The 20,607-nt window shown below is 49.2% G+C and overlaps 1 protein-coding gene across 1 annotated transcript in view; it reads left to right on the top strand.

Annotated features, from left to right (window-relative positions):
* LOC140385739 (chymotrypsin-like elastase family member 2A) overlaps positions 1-20,134 on the top strand; it is a 44,322-nt gene extending 24,188 nt beyond the window's left edge. The window contains exons 5-8 of the mRNA XM_072468200.1: positions 9,738-9,874; positions 13,131-13,276; positions 16,402-16,551; positions 20,013-20,134. Coding sequence (XP_072324301.1) covers positions 9,738-9,874; positions 13,131-13,276; positions 16,402-16,551; positions 20,013-20,039 — 460 coding nt within the window. The 3' untranslated portion in view covers positions 20,040-20,134. The remainder of the gene's footprint in view (positions 1-9,737; positions 9,875-13,130; positions 13,277-16,401; positions 16,552-20,012) is intronic.
* Positions 20,135-20,607: the final 473 nt, after the last annotated feature.

Genomic DNA, 20,607 nt, shown 5'->3' with positions numbered 1-20,607 from the left:
TGGCCAATTGGAGGAGTCCAAGAAACTACGGGTGCAGGAGTTGTCCGCGGCAATGTGTGCCGCCAAGACCAATGCTATTAGGGTGGCTAGTGGTTTCTCGCAATAACCTCATTGCAATGTAAGCCTACTTGTGACAATAAAGATTATTATTATTAGTGAAGGTGTCCAAGGTGTGGCGCAATCAGTGACGGCCATGTTTGAGGGTCTCGACAGAATGTCTGCCTCGCTGGGGGATGTGATCCATTACCAGGCTGACCTTGATGAGGTTCTGCGGTACTCTCCGCTGCGGAGCTTGCCCCAGTCGCAGGTGGGCATTGCCGAGGCACTGCAGAGCATGTCCCAATCATTGGGAAGCATCGCTGAGGGTGATGACATGATGGTGCGGACCATGGGGAACCGCCAGGGCTGGCAGAACCAGATGATGCAGGGGCTGCCGGTGCTCGAACAGCTGCCCCTCCGACCCAGACCCAAGTTGAACCCCAGAGCCCTATGGTACCGAGCGGGAGTAGGTGGCACTGGATGCCAACTGGAACCGTCCCATGAAGTGGGGGTGGTGGCCATCAGCTCCCCTGAGTTCCACCCCTCTGATGACACCGCATCTCGCAGCCAGCACACGGGACAAGACGGCATGGCTGGGACCCTCCGGCCCCAGAGCCCCAGAGGACGCCCGCCGGGGGATTCAAAGACCACAGGACGAGGTAAGCAGCGGGCTGCCTCCACCTCAGATATGGATCCAGGGGTCACACTAGATGTGGTGGTAGAGCTAAGAAGGCAAAGCATATTGAGGATCACTGAGGGCACCGGGAGGAGGGGGAATAGGCTGGGGGGTGTAGGTAGGGGGGGTGGGGTGCGGCACCATTGGGAGAGTGGGGAATTGTATTGCACATTAAACGCCCTTGTGCTCAACCAGTGTGATGTCTCTGTCACTTTCTTCCACAATGCGGGCCGACCTCCGAACCCTTGGCCCATCTTTCCAGACAACCCCCCACCGGGGCACACCGCATGCAGGTGATGGGTGTGAGCGAGCACTCAGCAGACAGGCAAGGGTTAGACTATGGCCTGTGTAATCGTCCTTGTATTGTTCTCCAAGATAGCCAAAGTCATAGTGTTTACACAGAACATTGAGCTATATGTTTAAACCAAAGCTAGATTATTTTACACTACTTGAAATGGTTCGCACACTCTACTGAGTAACAGCTAACAAAATAATAGTATTGAATCTATCAATACATCATCTTGTTAACCCTTTACTCTACTTAGATTATACATATCATTACAGCCTGGACCGATGTGACACATACCCTGAGAGGGTAGGAAATAGGTGTGTGGTATGATGGACCAGGCCACGTCCTTAGTGAATCGGGCAAATATGAGGGCCTCCCTCATCCTCCAGGCTTCCCAGACCCTCGCCGCTGCCACCTGTCCTGCAGCATCCGGGTGGGCCTCAGGTTCCTCCCCGGCCTCACCCTCAAGCCCCTCCTCGTCCGGTGCCACCTCATCACCCTCATCCTCCTTCTCCTCCTCAAGGGGGCCACATGTTCCTCATCACCAACCTCCAACATGTCGCCCTGCTGCTGTGCGAGATTGTGGAGGGCACAGCAGAGCACCACAGTGCGGGCGTCCCTCCGGGGGGTGTACTGGGGTGCACCAGCGGAGCAGTTGAGGCATCGGATCTGCATCTTGAGGAGTCCGATGCACCGCTCAATCACAGCCGCGTGGCTGTATGGGCTGTGTTGTACCGTGTCTTCCGTTTTGGTCACCCACCTCAGTACTGGGGTCATTAGCCAGGTCCTCAGCAGGTATCCCTTATCCCCCAAGAGCCAGCAGCCCATCCTGGGCTTCTCCTCGAAGAGGCCTGGGGGATTGACTGCCCCAGGATGTAGCTTTCATGGACACTTCCCGGGAAGTGTGCACACACATGCATTATCTTCATCTGGTGGTCGCACATGAGCTGGAGCTTGAGGGAGTGGAACCCCTTGCGGTTTGGTGAGCACAGGGCAACATGCGTGGCATCTATTGAAGTGTTGGGTACTCTGATACACAGATGAACCAACACGGTTGCAAATGGTACAGCGCAGTTTTATTTCAATGAACTATTAACATATTAAACTCTGATATTCAGCACATGGTGAATCTCTGAGTGCCTGGCAATGAGGTCTGTGCCCTGAGCCCTCTCCTGCTCGAGTGCCCAGGAAGTGTCGTGTTCCCTGCTTTGTACCGTGTATGCTCTTGTCCGTGATTGGCTGTCGTGTTTTGTGTGTTGATTGGTCCGTTGATCTATCCATCATTATGTGTGTATGTATGTGCTGTGACGTTTACCTGAATATCATGACATCCGCCCTTTTTTTACAGGATTATGTGCCTACGTGTTTATAAATAGAGATGTGTACTGAGTGTAGCTAAATGTGTGTTTGTGCAATATTTACAGCGTGTACATGGGGCTTAACTGTATACAAGGGGCTATGTCGGGTGTGACACAACAACAAGGTTGTACCATAACAAAGAACGGGGAAATGTTGAACGATAAAACAAATTCCTGTAATGATAAGAACATAAACATATTAACAAAGTAGTTGCATGAGTTCAATGTATAAACAGTCTCATAAGTCCAGTCTAGTAGGTGGGCGATGAATTCGGGTTGACCGCCTCAAGGGTAGGTCTGGAACCACCGGCTGAGGAACGGGCCTGGCCACGGGCGACGACGGATGGGACATGGTAGCAGGCAGCTCCACAAAGTCGAAATCAGGAATAATAGGAGGGCACGGTGTCGGTGTAAGGTCTCGTAACGAGCGTGGAAGCAGGCGAAGAGCCCGGCGATTGCGCCTACGAACGGATCCATCAGGCATGCAAACCAGGAACGAGCGGGGAGCCATGCGTCGGAGAACTTCGGCAGGTGCTGACCAGCCACCTTCTGGTAGGTGGATGCGGACTTCGTCTCCAGGGGCCAGGGCGGGAAGATCAGTTGCCCGTGTGTCATATGACCTCTTCTGGCGACAGCGCTGCAGTTGCATCCTGTGCAGTACCGGAGCATGGTCGATTGTGGGCGCCAGAATGGAAGGCACAGTAGTCCTGAGGGCGCGACCCATCAACAGCTGGGCTGGTGAGAGACCAGTGGCTAGTGGGGCCGAGCGATAGGCCAGCAGGGCGAGGCAGAAATCCGATCCGGCAGCAGCAGCCTTACAGAGGAGCCGCTTGACAATGTGAATGCCCTTCTCCGCCTTTCCGTTGGACTGGGGGGTGCAGAGGGCTAGACGTCACGTGTGTGAAGCCATACGAGGCAGCAAACGATGACCATTCCTGGCTGGCGAAACAGGGCCCATTGTCCGACATGCCCGTCATCGGAATGCCGTGGTGAGCGAAGGTGTCTTTGCAGGCCCTTAAGACGGCGGATGACGTCAAATCGTGCAGGCGAATGACCTCTGGGTAGTTGGAGAAGTAGTCAACGACGATGACATAGTCCCTGCCGAGCGCGTGAAAGAGGTCCACACCCACCTTCACCCAGGTGGACGTCACCAGCTTATGGGCAGAAGCGTTTCAGGAGGTTGCGCCGGCTCAAACCTTTGGCAGATTGGGCAGTTGAGCACCATATTGGCCATGTCATCACTGATGCCCGGCCAGTATACCGCCTCTCGGGCCCTCCTTCTGCACTTCTCGACCCCCAGGTGGCCTTCGTGTAGTTGGTCGAGAACCAGCTTGTGCATGCTGTGCGGAATCACAATCCGGTCCTGTTTCAGAAGGACACCATCAATGATGGCCAAGTCATCTCGGACATTGTAGAACTGCGGGCACTGCCCTTTAAGCCACCCTCCTGTCATGTGGCGCATCACACGTTGTAGAAGGGGGTCAGCCGCAGTCTCTCAGCGAATACGGGCCAGACTGGCGTCGTCAGCTGGCAGATTTGCCGATATGAAGGCCACCTGCGCCTCAACCTGACATACGAACCCCTCCAAATCTGGCGGCGTGCTCACTGCTCTCGATAGGGCATCCGCAATGATAAGGTCCTTCCCTGGGGTGTAGACCAGTTGGAAGTCATACTTCCTGAGTTTAAGTAGGATGCGCTGGAGGCGAGGGGTCATCTCGTTCAGGTCCTTGTTTATGATGCTGACCAGGGGGCGGTGGTCAGTTTCAACAGTGATCCGGGGAAGACCATACACATAATCATGGAACTTGCCTAAACCGGTTAGCAAGCCCAGGCACACCCTTTCAATCTGCGCGTAGCGCTGCTCTGTGGGGGTCATGGCCCGCGAGGCATAGGCGACCGGGGCCCATGACGCAGTGTCATCCCGCTGCAGGAGCACTGCCCCAATGCCGGACTGGCTGGCATCAGTCGAGATTTTAGTGGCACGAGACGTGTCAAAAAACGCCAGTACCGGTGCAGTGGTGAGCTTGAGTTTGAGCTCCTCCCATTCCTGCTGGTGTGTGTGCTGCCACTGGAACTCCGTGGACTTCTTGACTAGGTGGCGCAGAGCTGTCGTGTGGGAGGCAAGGTTGGGAATGAACTTCCCCAGGAAGTTGACCATGCCTAGGAAGCGTAGTACTGCTTTCCTGTCTGCTGGCTGCGGCATGGCTGTGATGGCGCTCACCTTGTCTGCATCCAGACAGACCCCTGACCGGGAAATGTGGTCCCCCAGGAACTTCAGCTCGGTTTGGCCGAAAGAACACTTGGCTCGGTTGAGGCGCAGGCCGTTTTCACGTATGCGTGCAAAGACGCGTTGGAGACGGTAGATATGCTCCTGTGGTGTGGTGGACCAGATGATGACGTCGTCCAAGTAGACGCGCACCCCTTCGATGCCTTCCATCATCTGCTCCATGATCCTATGAAAGACCTCGGACGCCGAGATGATGTCAAATGGCATTCGGTTGTAGCAGAACCTGCTGAAAGGGGTGTTGAAAGTGCACAGCTTTCGGCTGGACGGATCCAGTTGGATCTGCCAAAAGCCTTTAGAGGCATCCAGTTTGGTCAATATCTTCGCCTGGGCCATTTCACTCGTTATCTCTTCCCGTTTGGGTGTGGGGTAATGTTCCCTCATAATATTGTTATTGAGGTCTTTCGGATCAATACAGATCCGGAGCTCGCCGGAGGGCTTCTTGACACACACCATGGAGCTGACCCACGGCGTGGGCTCCGTGACCCTGGATAGGACTCCTTGTTCCTGGAGATCCTGCAGCTGCTGCTTGAGGCGGTCTTTGAGTGGCGCAGGGACCCTGCGAGGTGCGTGAATGACCGGGGTGGCATCTGGTTTGAGCCGAATTCTATAGGTGTATGGCAGTGTTCCCATGCCCTCGAATGCCTCCTGGTTGTGGGCGAGGAGCGATTGGAGCTGTGCGTTAAACTCTGCATCCGGGAAGTCAAACGTTCCGTCTGGAGAGAGTGGACTCGTTGCACGAGGTGGAGAGCCTTGCATGCCTGTACTCCTAGCAGGGAGTCCTTCGATCAGCCGACTATCTCGAATGAGAGTGTGGCCGTGTGTGTTGTGTGTCACCTGGAGCTGGCAGGATCCCATAGCCGGGATAACGTTCCCGTTGTAGTCGACCATCCTGCACCGGGACGGCCGAATTGGTGGTCTGACCTTCATGGCGTAGAAGGCTGACCATGCTATGAGGTTGGCGGAGGCGCCAGTGTACAGGCAGAAAGTTATCGGCGATCTGTTGACCGTCAGGGTGGCACACCATTCATCACCCGGATTGATCGTGTTAACTCGGTTCCCATCAATGACCGCAACACGGAAGGCGTCTCGGTCATCTGTGTCACCGGTCTGGATGTCGTCTGGGCAAGATTCGTAATGGGGAGGCTGAATGGTCCGCACGTCCCTGCGAGGTTGTCGGAGTTGTGGAAGATCAACAGGTTGAGCTGCTCGACAGTAGGCAGCGTAGTGGCCCACCTTGCCACAGCGTAGGCATTGTCGGGTTCTTGCGGGACATTGCCGCTTTAAATGTGCAGCTCCACAGTTGCCGCACGTCGTGACGTCATGACGTTCGTTGCGCCACTGCGCATGCGCAGTTCGGTCTTGCGTCGGGCACGCCTGCGCATCACGACCCTCAGTGTTGCCGTAGGTTTTGGCGCGCACAAGCGCGAGAGGCCCGAAAAGCGCGTGAAATGGCCGACGTCGTCCGGGCCGCGGGCCAGGAGGAACTCGATCGCCTGGACCCGTTCGGCCTCGTGGGGCACCTGGCTCGCCGATCCCGCCGCGTAGGATCCCCGCCGTGCCGATTCGGTCGCCTGAAATTGTGCATAGAGGCTAGTCACGTTTTTGTGCAGGCCACAGGCTTCGATTGCGGAGGCTAAGGTGAGGCCTTTTATTTTTAAAAGCTGCTGGCGTAGGATGCCCGAGGCGACCCCAAAAACGACCTGGTCCTGAATCATGGAGTCTGAGGTGGTGTCGTAACCGCAGGACTGCGCGAGGATGCGGAGCTGGGTAAGGAGTGACTGAAAGAGCTCATCCTTACCTTGCAGGCGCTGCTGGAAGACATATCTCTCGAAGCTCTCGTTGACCTCGACGTTGAAGTGTTGGTCGAGCTTGAGAAGGACCGTCTTGTATTTGGATTTGTCCTCGCCTTCCGCGAATACCAGGGAGTTGTAGACATGGATGGCGTGCTGCCCTGCGGTGGTGAGGAGGATGGCAATTTTTCTGGTGTCCGAGGCGCTCCCTCTTTCGTTGGCTTCCAGAAAGAGCTGGAAGCGCTGCTTGAACAGCTTCCAATTTACGCCGAGGTTCCCAGCGACTTGCAGCGGCTGCGGTGTGTTGACGGTGTCCATGGCGCAGGATGGCAGATTTGTGGGTAGGTGTCAAAACACTCCTGGTATCATGAAATGTTGGGTACTCTGATACACAGATGAACCAACACGGTTGCGAATGGTACAACGCAGTTTTATTTCAATGAACTATTAACATATTAAACTCTGGTATTCAGCACATGGTGAACCTCTGAGTGCCTGGCAATGAGGTCTGTGCCCTGAGCCCTCTCCTGCTCGAGTGCCCTCGTGTTCCCTGCTTTGTACTGTGTATGCTCTTGTCCGTGATTGGCTGTCGTGTTTTGTGTGTTGATTGGTCCGTTGATCTATCCGTCATTATGTGTGTATGTATGTGCTGTGATGTTCACCTGAATATCATGACATCTATTACCCCCTGGACCTGGGGAATCCCAGCAAAGGCGGAGAAACCTGCTGCCCGGGCATCTTGCTGGGCTTTGTCCATGTCAAAGTTAATGTCGTTTTCCGCCTGGGCATACAGGGCATTCGTGACCTGTCGGTTGCACCTGTGGCCTGCGAGCTACCACACAGGTCCCCGCTCGAGCTCTGGAATGACCCCGAGGTGTAAACGTTCAGAGCTACAGTGACCTTACCAGCCACAGAGAGTGGGTGTCCTCGTCCTCCATGTGGTGCCAAGTCCACGTGGACATGGCACAGGTTCCACATCATCTCCTTGCTGAGGCGGAGCCTCCTGCAGCACGTGCTGTCCATCATCTGTTCGAACGACCAGCAACGCTGTATACCCTGGGCCATTGCGGGACACCCCCTTTGGGTCCTTCCCTGGCCTGAGTGGTGGCCAGGTCCTCATGGTGTGGGCTGGGGTCCGCCGCCTTGAGCATCTGCTGCCGCTGCTGTTGCTGCCGTCTCCGGCATCTGGCCACCCAGCCTAGCAGCAGCAGCACTTTAAGTTCTGCATCCAAAATCCCTGCCATAGCGTTCAGTATCTGTAAGGAATTAGGAGAGGGTATTATACTGGCAATCAGCGGTGGCTCCCATCCCAGGACCTTCATTCCCCCATTGATCACCCCCACGCCCCCACCCAGAACGCCCTGCCCAGGCACTCCCGGCCGCAGTGGGCTCCCCTCACCAGACCCCAGACCCTGTGACCAGGACTCCTTCTCGCAACATCACCTGGACCGGGTGCTGGTTCTGTCCCCATTGCACTCACGCACTCTCCAGCCGTGGACATGTCCCCGGAGCTGTGTCCCATCCACTGGGTGTTCGGGTGTTGGCTGTGTGTGGTGTGGCTTCCCACAGTGTTCAGGCACAGTGTCCAGGCATCACAGTTTGAATGGGATGAAAGGCAATGACTCCCAAATGCGACATGGTCGGCATGCACGGTAGCATAGGGCAGCACGGTAGCATAGCGGTTAGCGCAATTGCTTCACAGCTCCAGGGTCCCAGGTTCGATTCCCGGCTGGGTCACTGTCTGTGCGGAGTCTGCACGTTCTCCCCGTGTGTGCGTGGGTTTCCTCCGGGTGCTCCGGTTTCCTCCCACAGTCCAAAGATGTGCAGGTTAGGTGGATTGGCCATGCTAAATTGCCCTTAGTGTCCAAAATTGCCCTTAGTGTTGGTTGAGTGGGGTTACTGGGTTATGGGGATAGGGTGGTGTGGGCTTGGGTAGGGTGCTCTTTCCAAGAGCCGGTGCAGACTCGATGGGCCGAATGGCCTCCTTCTGCACTGTAAATTCTGTAAAATTCTGTAAATTCTGTAAATGGTCCACTCACCCACAGGGAGCCACCGGGGTTGTATGAAGTGTTCAGTTAATTACGATTGCCTATTCCCTATAGCAAGAGCATCAGTCGCATGGCAGCACAAGTGGCTAGCACTGTGGCTTCACAGCGGCAGCGACCCAGGCTCGATTCCCCGCCGGGTCACTGTCTGTGTGGAGTCTGCACCTTCTCCCCGTGTCTGTGTGGGTTTCCTCTGGGTGCTCCGGTTTCCTCCCACAGTCCAAAGACATGAAGGTTAGGTGGATTGGCCATGATAAATTGGCCTTAGTGTCCAAAAAGGTTAGGAGGGGTTATTGGGTTACGGGGATAGGGTGGAAGTGAGGGCTTAAGTGGGTCGGTGCAGACTCGATGGGCCAAATGGCCTCCTTCTGCACTGTATGTTCTATGGTCAGAGGCCTCGGCAGTCGGTGGGGGTTATGGGTGGGGTTGTGGGCCAGACGAGTATGGACAAGGGCTGCTCCCGAAACGGGTAAACATGATCCAGGGATTGGCATGGTGGTGGCCCAAACGACTTCCCCCCTTTCCCATGGTGACCCAGCCCTGTGGAGGGTCCCCCACCCCCAGACGAGAGCCCGACTCCGTGCCAAGCACTGAGGTGGCAAGCCCAGCGCCCCCGGGCTCTTTGCCTGTGAGCAAAGATGGCTACTCACCTCCTCGGCTCCCCGCAGAAGCCCTTCCGCCAGCTTCACGTTTTTCGATAGGAGTACTAATCAGCACCAGCTTGACCATTTGCCTGGAAGGCCGGTGAATTCTGGGAGGCCGTCGAATAAGAGGTGGCTCCTGTTAATTTTATGGAAATAGGGCTTAAGTGATGATAATTGGTTACTCGTCATGCTACAGCGAGATCCTGATTTCGCCTACGGGAGCGGGCTGGTTGCAGCGCAAACCGTTTGGCACCTGGCGTGGTTCTGGTCTTTGGCCTCTCCCGCTATTCTCCGGCCTCGTTTCGTTTGAGCGAGAGCGTAACGAGGGCGGAGAATCGCGCTCAAAGGAGTTTGGGACATTTCGAGGTTGTGAAGGGTGCTATATGAATGTAGGCTCCATTTTAATCCAAATAATCAATGTCACGCTTTTCAATATGACTACAGTTAGTGCTTAACCATGAGAAACCTTGGCTGATTTTGTTTCCTCGCTCTTAGCCCAGCGGTGCCTAGGTTAATTGTAGCTGCCCCTGAGATCAGCTAATTCAGAAATGACTGGAGATCTTTTAACAATCGGATCCATGCATTTCCCTTCTACCCTGTGACTTTTAGGAATGACATTGCCCTACTCCGAATGGCACAGCCTGCATATGCCACGACTGATGTACAGATCGCAGCCTTACCAACATTAAATGAGATCCTACCCAATGGCTATCCATGTTACATCACTGGATGGGGTTTAACGCAACGTAAGTTCACAACAAGGGCCCATAAATATAGAGTGACCGCTAGAAAATCAAATAATGCATGTAGGAGGAATTTGTTCAGATAGGTAACGGTGAGAATATGAAAGTCCATGCCACAGGAACTGTTTGCACATAGGGCACTACTGCATTTAAGGGGAGGTTTGAGGCAAAGGGGAACAGATGAATAAGAGATGCAGGGCAGGCATAGGTAATTAGACTGGGATGAAGCTATTATAAGACCATAAGACATAGGAGCAGAATTAGGCCACTCGGCCCATCAAGTCTGCTCCGCCATTCAATCATGGCTGATATTTTCTCATCCCCATTCTTCTGCCTTCTCCCCATAACCCCTGATCCCCTATGTAGAGGATAAGCCCAGTTTAGGCCGGTTGAGATAAGTAGCCTATTTCTATACTGTAGATTCAGCGCAATGCCATGTAAAGGTTCTATGAATCATAGAATCTACAGTGCAGAAGGAGGCCATTCGGCCTATTGAGTCTGCACCGGCTTTCTCTCTCCCTCCCTTTTTGAATATCGGAGTTATGTGAGCTACCCTCCAATCCGCAGAGTCCCAGAGTCTATAGAATCCTGGAAGATGACCACCAATGCATCCATTATTACCACAGCCACCTCCTTACGCACTCTGGGATGCAGAATCCCAGGTCCTGGGGGTTTATCCGCCTTCAATCTAATCAATTTTCCCAGCACCATTTCTCAACTAATGTTGATCTCCCTCAGTTCTTCCCTCTCACTAAACCTTTCATTCTCCAACATTTCTGGGATCTGATTTGTGTCCTCATTTGTGAAGACAGAACCAAAGTATGTATTCAATTGCTCAGCCATTTCTTTGTCCCGTATTATGCATTCCCCTGTTTCTGTCTGTAGGGGGCCTACATTTCTCTTTACCAATCTCTTTCTCTTCACATATCAATAGAAACTCTTAGTGTCAGTCTTCATGTTCCCTGCAAGCTTCCTTTCGTACTGTACTTTCCCCTTCTTAATCAATCCCTTTGTCCTTCTTTGCTGAATTGTAAACTGCTCCCAATCCTCAGACCTATTATTTTTCTTGGCCAATCTGTATGCTTCTCCCTTGTATCGAATACTATTTCTAATTTCCTTTGTAAGCCATGGATTGGCTCTCTTACCCCCTTCACTTTTGTGCCAGACAGGAATGAACAGTTGCTGTAGTTCCCCCAAATGATCCTTGAATGTTTGCCATTGTCTATCCACTGTCGTCCCTTTAAGTAACTCTCCCCAATCTATCAAGGCCAATTCACGCCTCATACCCTTATAGTTCCCTTTATTAAGATTCAGCATCCTAGTCCCCGAATCAACTACTTCACTCTCCACCTTGATAAACAATTCTATCATGTTATGGTCGCTCATCGCCAAGGGGTCTCGTACAGCCAGATTGGCAATGACTCCCTTCTCATTACGCAGTCTAAGATGGTCTGCTTACTAGTTGGTTCTTCCACATATTGGTCAAGAAAACCATCCCGTATACACTCCAGGAATTCCTCATCTACGCCATTGTGGCTAATTTGATTTGCCCAATCTATGTGAAGATTAAAATCCCCATGATCACTGATATTCCCTTGTTACATGCATATCTAATTTCTTGTTTAATGCCATTCCCAACCTCACTACTGCAGTTTGAGGGTCTATATATGACACCCACTAATGTTTTTTGTCCCTTGGTATTTCTCAACTCTACCCCTACAGATTCCCCATTTTCAGAGCTGATATTCTTTCTCACACTGTGTTAATTTCCTCTTTAACCAGCAGTGCCACGCCACCACCTTTTCTTTTATGCCTGTCCTTCCTAAATACTGAGAACCCTGGGACATTCAGTTCCCATCCCTGTTCACCCTGCAGCCATGTCTCCGTAATCCCAATTATATCATACCCATTTATATCTATCTGCGCGGTTAGTTCATCCACTTTATTGCAAATGCTCCGTGCATTAAGGCACAGAGCCTTTAAGTTTGTCTTTTTCACAATGTTTGTCTTGCTCCCAATGTTTTTCTCTACTGCCCTGTTTGAATTTTGCCCTGGGTTTCTCCATCTATCACTTTTCTTATTCACTTTCTACCTTTTGCTTTTGTTCTTGCTCCCTCTTCCTCTGACTCCTTGCAGAGGTTCCCATCCTCCTAGCATTTTAATTTAAACCCTCCCCAACCTCTCTAGCAAATAGCCCCCCTAGGACATCAGTTCCAGTCCTGCCCAGGTGTAAACTGTCCAGTTTGTATAGGTCCCACCTCCCCCAGAACCGGTCCCAATGCCCCAGGAATCTGAAACCCTCCCCCTGACACCATCTCTTCAGCCACGTATTTATCCTATACATCCTGTCATTTCTACTCTGACTAGCACGTGGCACCGGCAGTAATCCTGAGATCACTACCTTTGGTCCCAATGGAGGAGGTCCAGAGAGAGATGTCCTTTGTTTACAGGGGGCTGAAGAGTCCACTGCGTTTCCCTGTCACTGTCCTACAGCAGCTGGAGCTTCAAGTCTTTTATGAAGATGGCAGCTTGCACTAAATGTGAGCTAAATGCCACTTCAGTTTAGGACTCCACCTTGGTCACCTCAGAGATTCTTTAACACCTAAAGTTGCCAGAGAAAACCAAACTCCTTATGTTAGTAAAACTAAGGTGATTTTGCAGCATGGACATTTTACCACTAGATGTCACTATATTCTTTATTATACCTTCATAGCACACTCAGCAATATCAGGGCAGACATTAGCTGATGTTACCTTCTATAATAATAATCTTTATTAGTGTCACAAGTAGGCTTAACACTGCAATGAAGTTACTGTGAAAATCCCCTGGTCGCCACACCATGGCACCTGTTCGGGTACACAGAGGGAGAATTCAGGATGTCCAATTCATCGAACAAGTACGTTTTCCAGGACTGGGAGGAAACCGGAGCACCCAGAAGAAACCCACGTAGACACGGGGAGAACGTGCAGACTCTGCACAGACAGTGACCCGTGCCAGGAATCGAACCCGGGTCCCTGGTGCTGTGAAGCAACAGTTCCAACCACTGTGCTATCGTGCTGGCCTCTGTCATTCTACAACACAATGAATGGCACAAAATAAAAAGGAAATCATGGCACAAGTAATCCATTAAATACACAACTTTACCACTGGATCACCAAACTGAAATTGTTGGTCTGGGCCGGAACATTAGGGCCATAGAATTTGAAGATTGACCAAAGAATTTGTTAAATTAAACCATTATATTCTGTTGCTCTTTCAGCTTTTGGCCTTCCCTCTCCCACTCTGCAGGAAGCTCTGCTCTCTGTGGTGGACCATGCTACGTGCACATCTCCATACTGGTGGTCATACATGGTCACCGAAAACATGGTCTGTGCGGGGGGTGATGGTGTGATGGCTGGATGTCAGGTAATGGTCTCTGTTCATCTATATTGTCATCATGATGCAGTCTCTGTATTTACTCACGTGAATAGGTGCACCCTGGTGTGCCCTTGGGTCGGTATGGCAAGGGTTTGCACTATAGATTGATTGGACACATTTCTGTGTCCACAATGATCCATTAGTTTGATTAGCCAATTGCATTTAGACTGCGTTGTCCAATTGCTCAGCAGGTTGTTGTAGGAAGGTCTGGTTTTACACAATGGCAGGATGTACAGACATGCCCATATTTCCCCATTCAACAATTTTCCAGGGAAGGGAAAAGGCAACTAAACTCTAAAGGGGAGATTTACATTCAACTGGAATAAGGATGGTAGTGCATTAGATGAGCAGGAGAATTGGGAGGGTTATTTAACTGGTGGATGAACCACTACCTCCCTTATGCCACCACTGCCAGAAGTGCAAATCTACCCCAATGCGTTTTTCCAGAGTGAGAAGATGATTAATGGAAGAGTGTTCTGGCCTCAAACAACATCACTGAAACAGATTGTCTGATGATTGTTCATTCATTCTCCCCGTGCTCACATTGACTGCTGCATTTTTGACCGTACGACGGTGAATACACGACAAAAATAATTATTTGGCTGTGAGGCACTTTGCAGAGAGCATGAAAGTTTGTCTTCTTCATGCACCATTAGTTTGGCTTTTTAATGGTCAATTTGAATGGGGTCTGAGTGGGCCATCAGTCTGCTTGCCTCATTGAGAAACAGCCTGATTTAAACTTAAATGGGAAGGATGCACAATGCCAATGGAGCTTTGACATAGAATGATACGAGACAAGTTTACATCGACTCAAGAAACAAAGAAAGGCAAGTGTTGTTGAAAACTCACCACTATTCTTAGAATTCCCCCTATACCAAAAAGGGTTGATATTCTAAATTGTGAACAGGATTCTCACTCCCTGACTCCGATGCAGGCTTCGGTGGGTGCTATTCAGGTCAAACTATATTTTCAAGTTATCCCCTGGTATAACCCATACCTTCACCGAAGATTTCATCTACTTACCCCTTAGTAGTATTGATCCTGGGTCCCGCATTGCTAAGTAAGTAAAGTAGCCTTTGGAATAACCATTATTTCAGGTTAAATTAAGTTATTTTATTATTATATTTTTTCTTTTAAAAGCTGCAATTACTGTCTTGACAGAAAGGTAAACAGATCTTGCTTCTGAACATAGAACATAGAAAATACAGCACAGAACAGGCCCTTCGGCACACGATGTTGTGCCGAACCTTTGTCCTAGATTAATTATAATCTAGGATTATGGATCCTTCTGGTTGGTTGAAGGGACCTTCAGGCCCAACTTGACAATCAATCTTCTTTAAATTCTGGTCTTCTTTAGATGTATTCACTGTTCTGCTTGGTTGCTATGTCCTATCTTTCCCATGTACCGAGCTGTGAGAGCTGACTCTGCTGACTGTCTCTGAGCTGACTCTGCCTCCTCTTTAAATTCTAGTCTTCCTTAGATGTATTAGCTGTTTTAGCTCGGCTGCTATGTCTTATCTTTCCCATGGCCGAGCTGACTGTAAGCTGACTCTGCTTGCTTCTCTTGTTCCTTCTCTGCCTCTCTCTCTCTCACCCTCTGCTTCTGGTAGTTCCTGCTTTGGTCTCTGGGTTTATATTCTCTTATTAAATTTTTATGACTTTATTGTAAAGTAACTTTTATTTCACTTTGATAGTAAATGTATCTTTGATCTAAACATTCTAATACAACAAAGTATTCATTTTGACATGACCTCACCTCTCAGGTCTCTGATTACATTGTTTCCTTTGTGATGTTCAAAGTTCCTTTGTGATATTCAAAAATGCTTTGGTTTCAACAGGGGTGTGAATTTTGGTTCCTGTCATTTCCATACTTTTATTTTCATATTGTCCCCAGCTCATAATTTTGACTTTGATTTGGGCTTTAAATTATGTTTCTCGTAGACTGATAGTTTCCAATTTTCTTTAATTTACTTGGTGTTTGCAGACTTTCACACCTAGAATTGTCACCAAATTCAACTGAACCTCATCCTTTCCTTTCCAGCTGCTTACTAAGATAATTAATTTCAATGAAGGTGTGAACCATTGTTTTTAGCTTCATACAAAAATCCTGTGTGTTTGCTAAGTCTTTTTGGAAGAAGGAATCTGCATTTTATAATCCTGCTCTTTGCAGCTGCTGTTAACCCTTCGTATGATCTTTCCCTGTATCCTCTCATGTTTCTCTCAGACCAGATATTGCCAGACTTCCATGTTTCAAATGACACATCTTTCCATATTTTCAATCACACAAGGTACCCCATAGAAAGTCAAATCAAAATCAGCCGTTCTCCAGGAGGCTGATCACTCAGCAATGCTGGTAGAGGAACTCAGTCTTCAGGCTATCCTCTCAGCTGGCAAAGGGAGATAACGGGAAAGAACAACATAAGAGCTCATCAAAAAGGCAGGGTGACTAAAATGTCAAGAAATATATGTGTAAAATAGATGCAAATCATTAGAGTCCTTAACATCACACTGTTAATGTCAGATATAAAAGATGGATTGGTGCCCTTCAAAAAAAAACATAATTTGCTCCATCATGAAATTTCCTTAATCTTCTGAGGAACGCAAGTAGAAGACTAGTTCCCCCACCCCAGTCCATACATTCAACCTATAGAAAATCAGTGATAAAATACTTTAAGTATTGTTCCACGTAAGTTAACAAGCTTTGCCAAATTTAATTCCTGACGGGCTAGATAATAGCTAATAGCCGCTGTCCCCCTATTTACTGAGTTTCAGCAGAATTTGCCTATTGAATCAACTTATTGCGTCAGAGAGTAGATAGATAAATATCTGATTGAGAGGCTATCGGGGTTTATATGGATGGATAAGCCCAAACATTCCATACAGCATAATGGTCACCAGAATGTTATCCACAGCACAGCAACAAGACTGAATTTTGGAGTTCTGGGAACATATGAGCATTCTGGACATTTTCTTGAATGCCTTTATGGTTCATACTACATTTAAATATTTTCCTCAGGAAGTTACAGAGTCTACAATGTAATTCATGTTATGTGGTTCATTGAAGGAGTGGACCAAATGGCCTCATCTCAGCCTATGCACTTTCTTGTTCACAGGGAGATTCTGGCGGCCCCCTGAACTGTCAGAATGATGCTGGACTGTGGGTTATCCATGGCATTGTAAGCTTCGGACCAATCTATTGTGTTATGGACAAGAAGCCCACAGTTTTTACTCGGGTGTCAGCCTATACCGACTGGGTTTATCAGGTAGGCGTTCGATGATGTATTGTCTGATGAAAGCACAATATATTGATAGCACAATATTGATCTTGTTGACATCTGGAGAAATAAATTATTTTGACAGAACAGTACTATTAAACACAAAGATTCCCAATATTAAATTATAATGGTGGAATTTTATAAACAATTTTTGGCAGTGTTGGTGCCCCATCCACTGGGGATGTATCATGACTTGTTGGCTCGGGGGGAGCTGCCGGCCACGCTGGCTCAGGCATCGATCTCTTTGGTCCCGAAAAAGGATAAGAACCCAGTGGAGTGTGGGTCTTCTGAGCCCATCTCCCTTTAAAACACCGATGTGAAGTTGCTGGCTAAGGTGCTGGCCAGGTGATTGCAGAGGTGCCTGCCGGAGCTGGTCTCTGAGGATCAGACAGGCTTTGTTAAGGGACAACAGTTATTGAGCACCATTAGGTGACTGTTGAATGTGGTGATGAGTCCGTCTAATGGAAAGGCACCAGAAGTTATTATTTCAATGGGCATGGAAAAGGCTTTTAACCGGGTAGACTGGAGGTACTTGTTTGAGACCCTGGGGCGGTTTGGGTTTGGTCCGCTGATCATTTCTTGGGTATGATTGCCATATGCCACCCCCATGGCAAGTGTGAGCATGAATATGAGCTCAGGATATTTTTGGCTACATAGGGGTACAAGAGAGGGATGCCCGTTGACCCTGTTGCTGTTTGCCCTGGCTATTGAGCCTTTGGCTAGTGCACTCCAGACATCAAGAGAGTGAAGGGCATTGAAAGGTGTGGCAGGAAGCAGGGTGTCGTTGTATGCAGATGATCTGTTACTATACATTTCAAATCCGCTGCAGCGCATGGGGAAAATAGGGAAATTTAGCACCTTCTCTGGGTTAAAAATCAAAGATGGCAAAGAGTGAATGCCTTGGGGAGGACTGCTAATTTGGGAAGCCTGCCACTCAAGCTGGCCAAAATGAGGTTTCGGTATTTGGGAATTCAGATGCATAAGTGGAATTTGGCCAGTTTGGTAGAGGAGGTGAAGGGGGATCTAAAGAGATGGGATGCCCTTCCAGGGTCCTTTGTGAAATATCCTTCTGAGGTTTTTATTTGTCTTTCAGTCTCTCCTGATATTCCTTCTAAAGGCTTCCTTTCGGAAGGTAGATAAGTTAATCTCAAACTTTGTATGGGCAGGCAGGTTGCCCAGGATTCGGAGGGCTTTTCTGCAGAGGGGATGGTGGGGGTCTGGCGCTTCCAAATCTGCTGCATTATTATTGGGCGGCAAATGTGGAAAATGTGCGATGGTGGTGCGGGCAGGTGGAATAGGTATATGTGGCCTCCTGTGTGGGGGTGTGCTTAAGGGCCCTGGCGATGGCCCCCCTCCCGTTCTCCCCGGTTAGGTACACTATTAGTCTGGTAGCGGTGTCATCGCTCAATGTCTGGAACTAGCTGAGGCGGCACTTTGGAGCGGGACGTATATCTGTGCTTGCCCCATTATGTGAGAATCAGCCGGGCTATACACGATGTACAGGAGTTGGCAGAGGGAAGGGATAGAACAGGTAAGGGATCTGTTCATGGAGGGGAGGTTTGCGAGGCTGGAAGAGTTGCAGGGGAAATATTAGCTGCTGAGGGGGAGTGAATTCAGGTACATGCAGTTGCAGGACGTTGCGTGCGAGGAGCTACCCTCGTTTTCCCAGCTACCAATGCATACTCTATTGGATAGATTGTTAACATGGGATGAGCTGGGGGAAGGGAGGATTGTGGATACTTATGGATGGTTGTTGGAAATGGAGAAGGTGCCAATGGAGGAGATAAGATGGAAGTGGAAGGAGGAGTTGGGGATTTAATTTGGGGGTGTGGGGCCTGGAGTGAAATTATGCACTGGACAAATTCAACATCATCCTGTGCCAGGATGAGCCTGATACAGTTTAAGGTGTGCTTAGGGTCCATATGACACGGGCTCGTATCAGCAGGTTCTTCCCTGAGGTATTGGATACACATGATAGGTGTGCAAGGGAGTCTGCGAATCATGTTCATATGTGTTGGTCTTGCCCGAAACTAGGGGCATTCTGGACCTCGATCTCTGAGACATTGTTGGAGATTGTGGGGGTGAGGATAGCGACGTGCCAATTGGTGGCGATCTTCGGAGTTTCGGAGCTGCCGGAGCTACTGGAGGGGAGAGGGGATGATGTTGTGGCCGTCGCCACTCTAATTGCCTGCCGGCAATTCCTGTTAGGGTGGAGAGTGTTGGCTTGGTTGGAAGATATGGCGAAGTTCTGACAATTGAACAAAATTAAGTTCACTCTTAGAGGGACAGAGAAGGGGTTTTGTGTAAGATGGAGACTGTTTTGGTCTGTATTCAAGGACCTGCTTGTCTCCAGCGGGTGGGGTTTGGGGAAGGTGTTGTATTAGTTTTGTGAGGGCCACGAAGAATCCAGCACGAGTTTGTAGAATAGAAAGAAAACTTTATTTACAATAACATATACATGTACAACAGCAGCAGTAACTGCCTTGCTGCTCACTCCTCTCTAGCTGGTTCCATACTGGCCAGCTTTATTTATGCAGGGATCTGCTGATGATTTCTCTGCCCCCCTCATTGGGGAAGCTCATACTCCCTAAGGATTGTGGGATTGCCATTAGTCCCCAGCCAGTGGTAAGCAGGCAGGTTATAACAATTCGTTAGGAGAAAATGAGGAAAAATGACAAACTTTGTAATTTGGTTGTGTCTTTGGATGACTATGTGATTCGTTGATTGTGGTTGGAGTAAATTATATATTTTTTTAAATGAAAGATCATTCAAAGCTCTACTTCATCAATCCTAACTCACATTAATTTCTGTAGAACAATCGACCCAGTGCTTGCTATCTACATTGTCTGTGGGTCCAAGGACACTTAAAATTCTCATCCTTGTGTTTCAATCGCTTTGTGGCTTTCCCCCTTATCTCTGAAACCTCCTCCTGTCACAAAACCCTTCGAGAACTCTGCTTTCATCCAACTCTGGTCATTAGCAGCCATGTCTTCAAAGCTCTGGACCCCAAGCTATGGAATTCCCGGCCTAAACCTCAGCGTCTCTTCATTGATCTCTCCTCACTTAAGTTCCTTAAAATCTATCTCTTTGGCCCAGCATTTGACCATCTGTCTTAATATCTCCTTGATTGGTTCGGTGATAACTTTTGCCTGATTGCACTCCTCTGAATCACCTTGGAACCTTTTAGTACAAGTAAATGCAAATAACCATTGTTGCTAGTTTTGCTATCACGGTTGAGTCAAATATTTGATTGTTAAACATCAATAGAGGCATTTTCTAGACAGAGACCGTCGGAGCATTGAATGAATTTTGCTTTTCTCTTCCCTATCAGCCTTGGTAATTGTAGCATTCTGATTTCAAACCCGACGGAGCGCAGCTAACTCAGTACAGGCCAGGAATACAATCAGGTTGTCGCAATAAATAATTTTATATTTGTTCCCTTCTTTCAGACCATGGAACAAAATGGTGGCACTTAAAATGATTCCTAAGCATGATCCATGGAGTGACGTCAAGCAGAAACATTTGCCTGTTGCTTTAACCTAAGCCTGTCAATAAAAGTAGGTTTGCCGGATTTGACCTGTGCTCGTCTCATTTTTCCTTTGCCACCCTGTGATGAACATTTATGATAATAAGCAGAGTTTGAAAAATTCTAACATTCAGGATTCTGCTCCCAACTTTCCAGCAATGCTATTTGGAGAGACTTGCTTCCCACAAGTGCTGTGGCACCTGTGTCTCAGTAGCAGGATAAATTACAGACATGGGTCATTGTGGAAAATAATAAATTCCCTGCTGACACCAGCTGCACACAGCTAATGCAGTGCAGAATGCAGAGCAAACATAAGTCCTTTTGTGTGCCTCAGCATCACACTGTGCAGTCAGTACTTTACCCATTAAACTCTGGAAGTCACACTACTGGCTGCCAGCAAAGCCTCCAGCTCTGCAATAGGCAACTTATCTTTCTACTGCCCTGTTCTAATCAGGACACCATCATAGCAAACTTGATTTTGAGAAATGTAGCAGCAAAGTGCAAAGTTCCCAAGCCAG

This window comes from Scyliorhinus torazame, chromosome 11 (genome assembly GCF_047496885.1).
Source record: "Scyliorhinus torazame isolate Kashiwa2021f chromosome 11, sScyTor2.1, whole genome shotgun sequence".
NCBI classification, from domain to species: Eukaryota; Metazoa; Chordata; class Chondrichthyes; order Carcharhiniformes; family Scyliorhinidae; genus Scyliorhinus; species Scyliorhinus torazame.
Note: the sequence above shows the minus strand (reverse complement) of the source record. Positions and strands in the feature narration are given on the sequence as shown.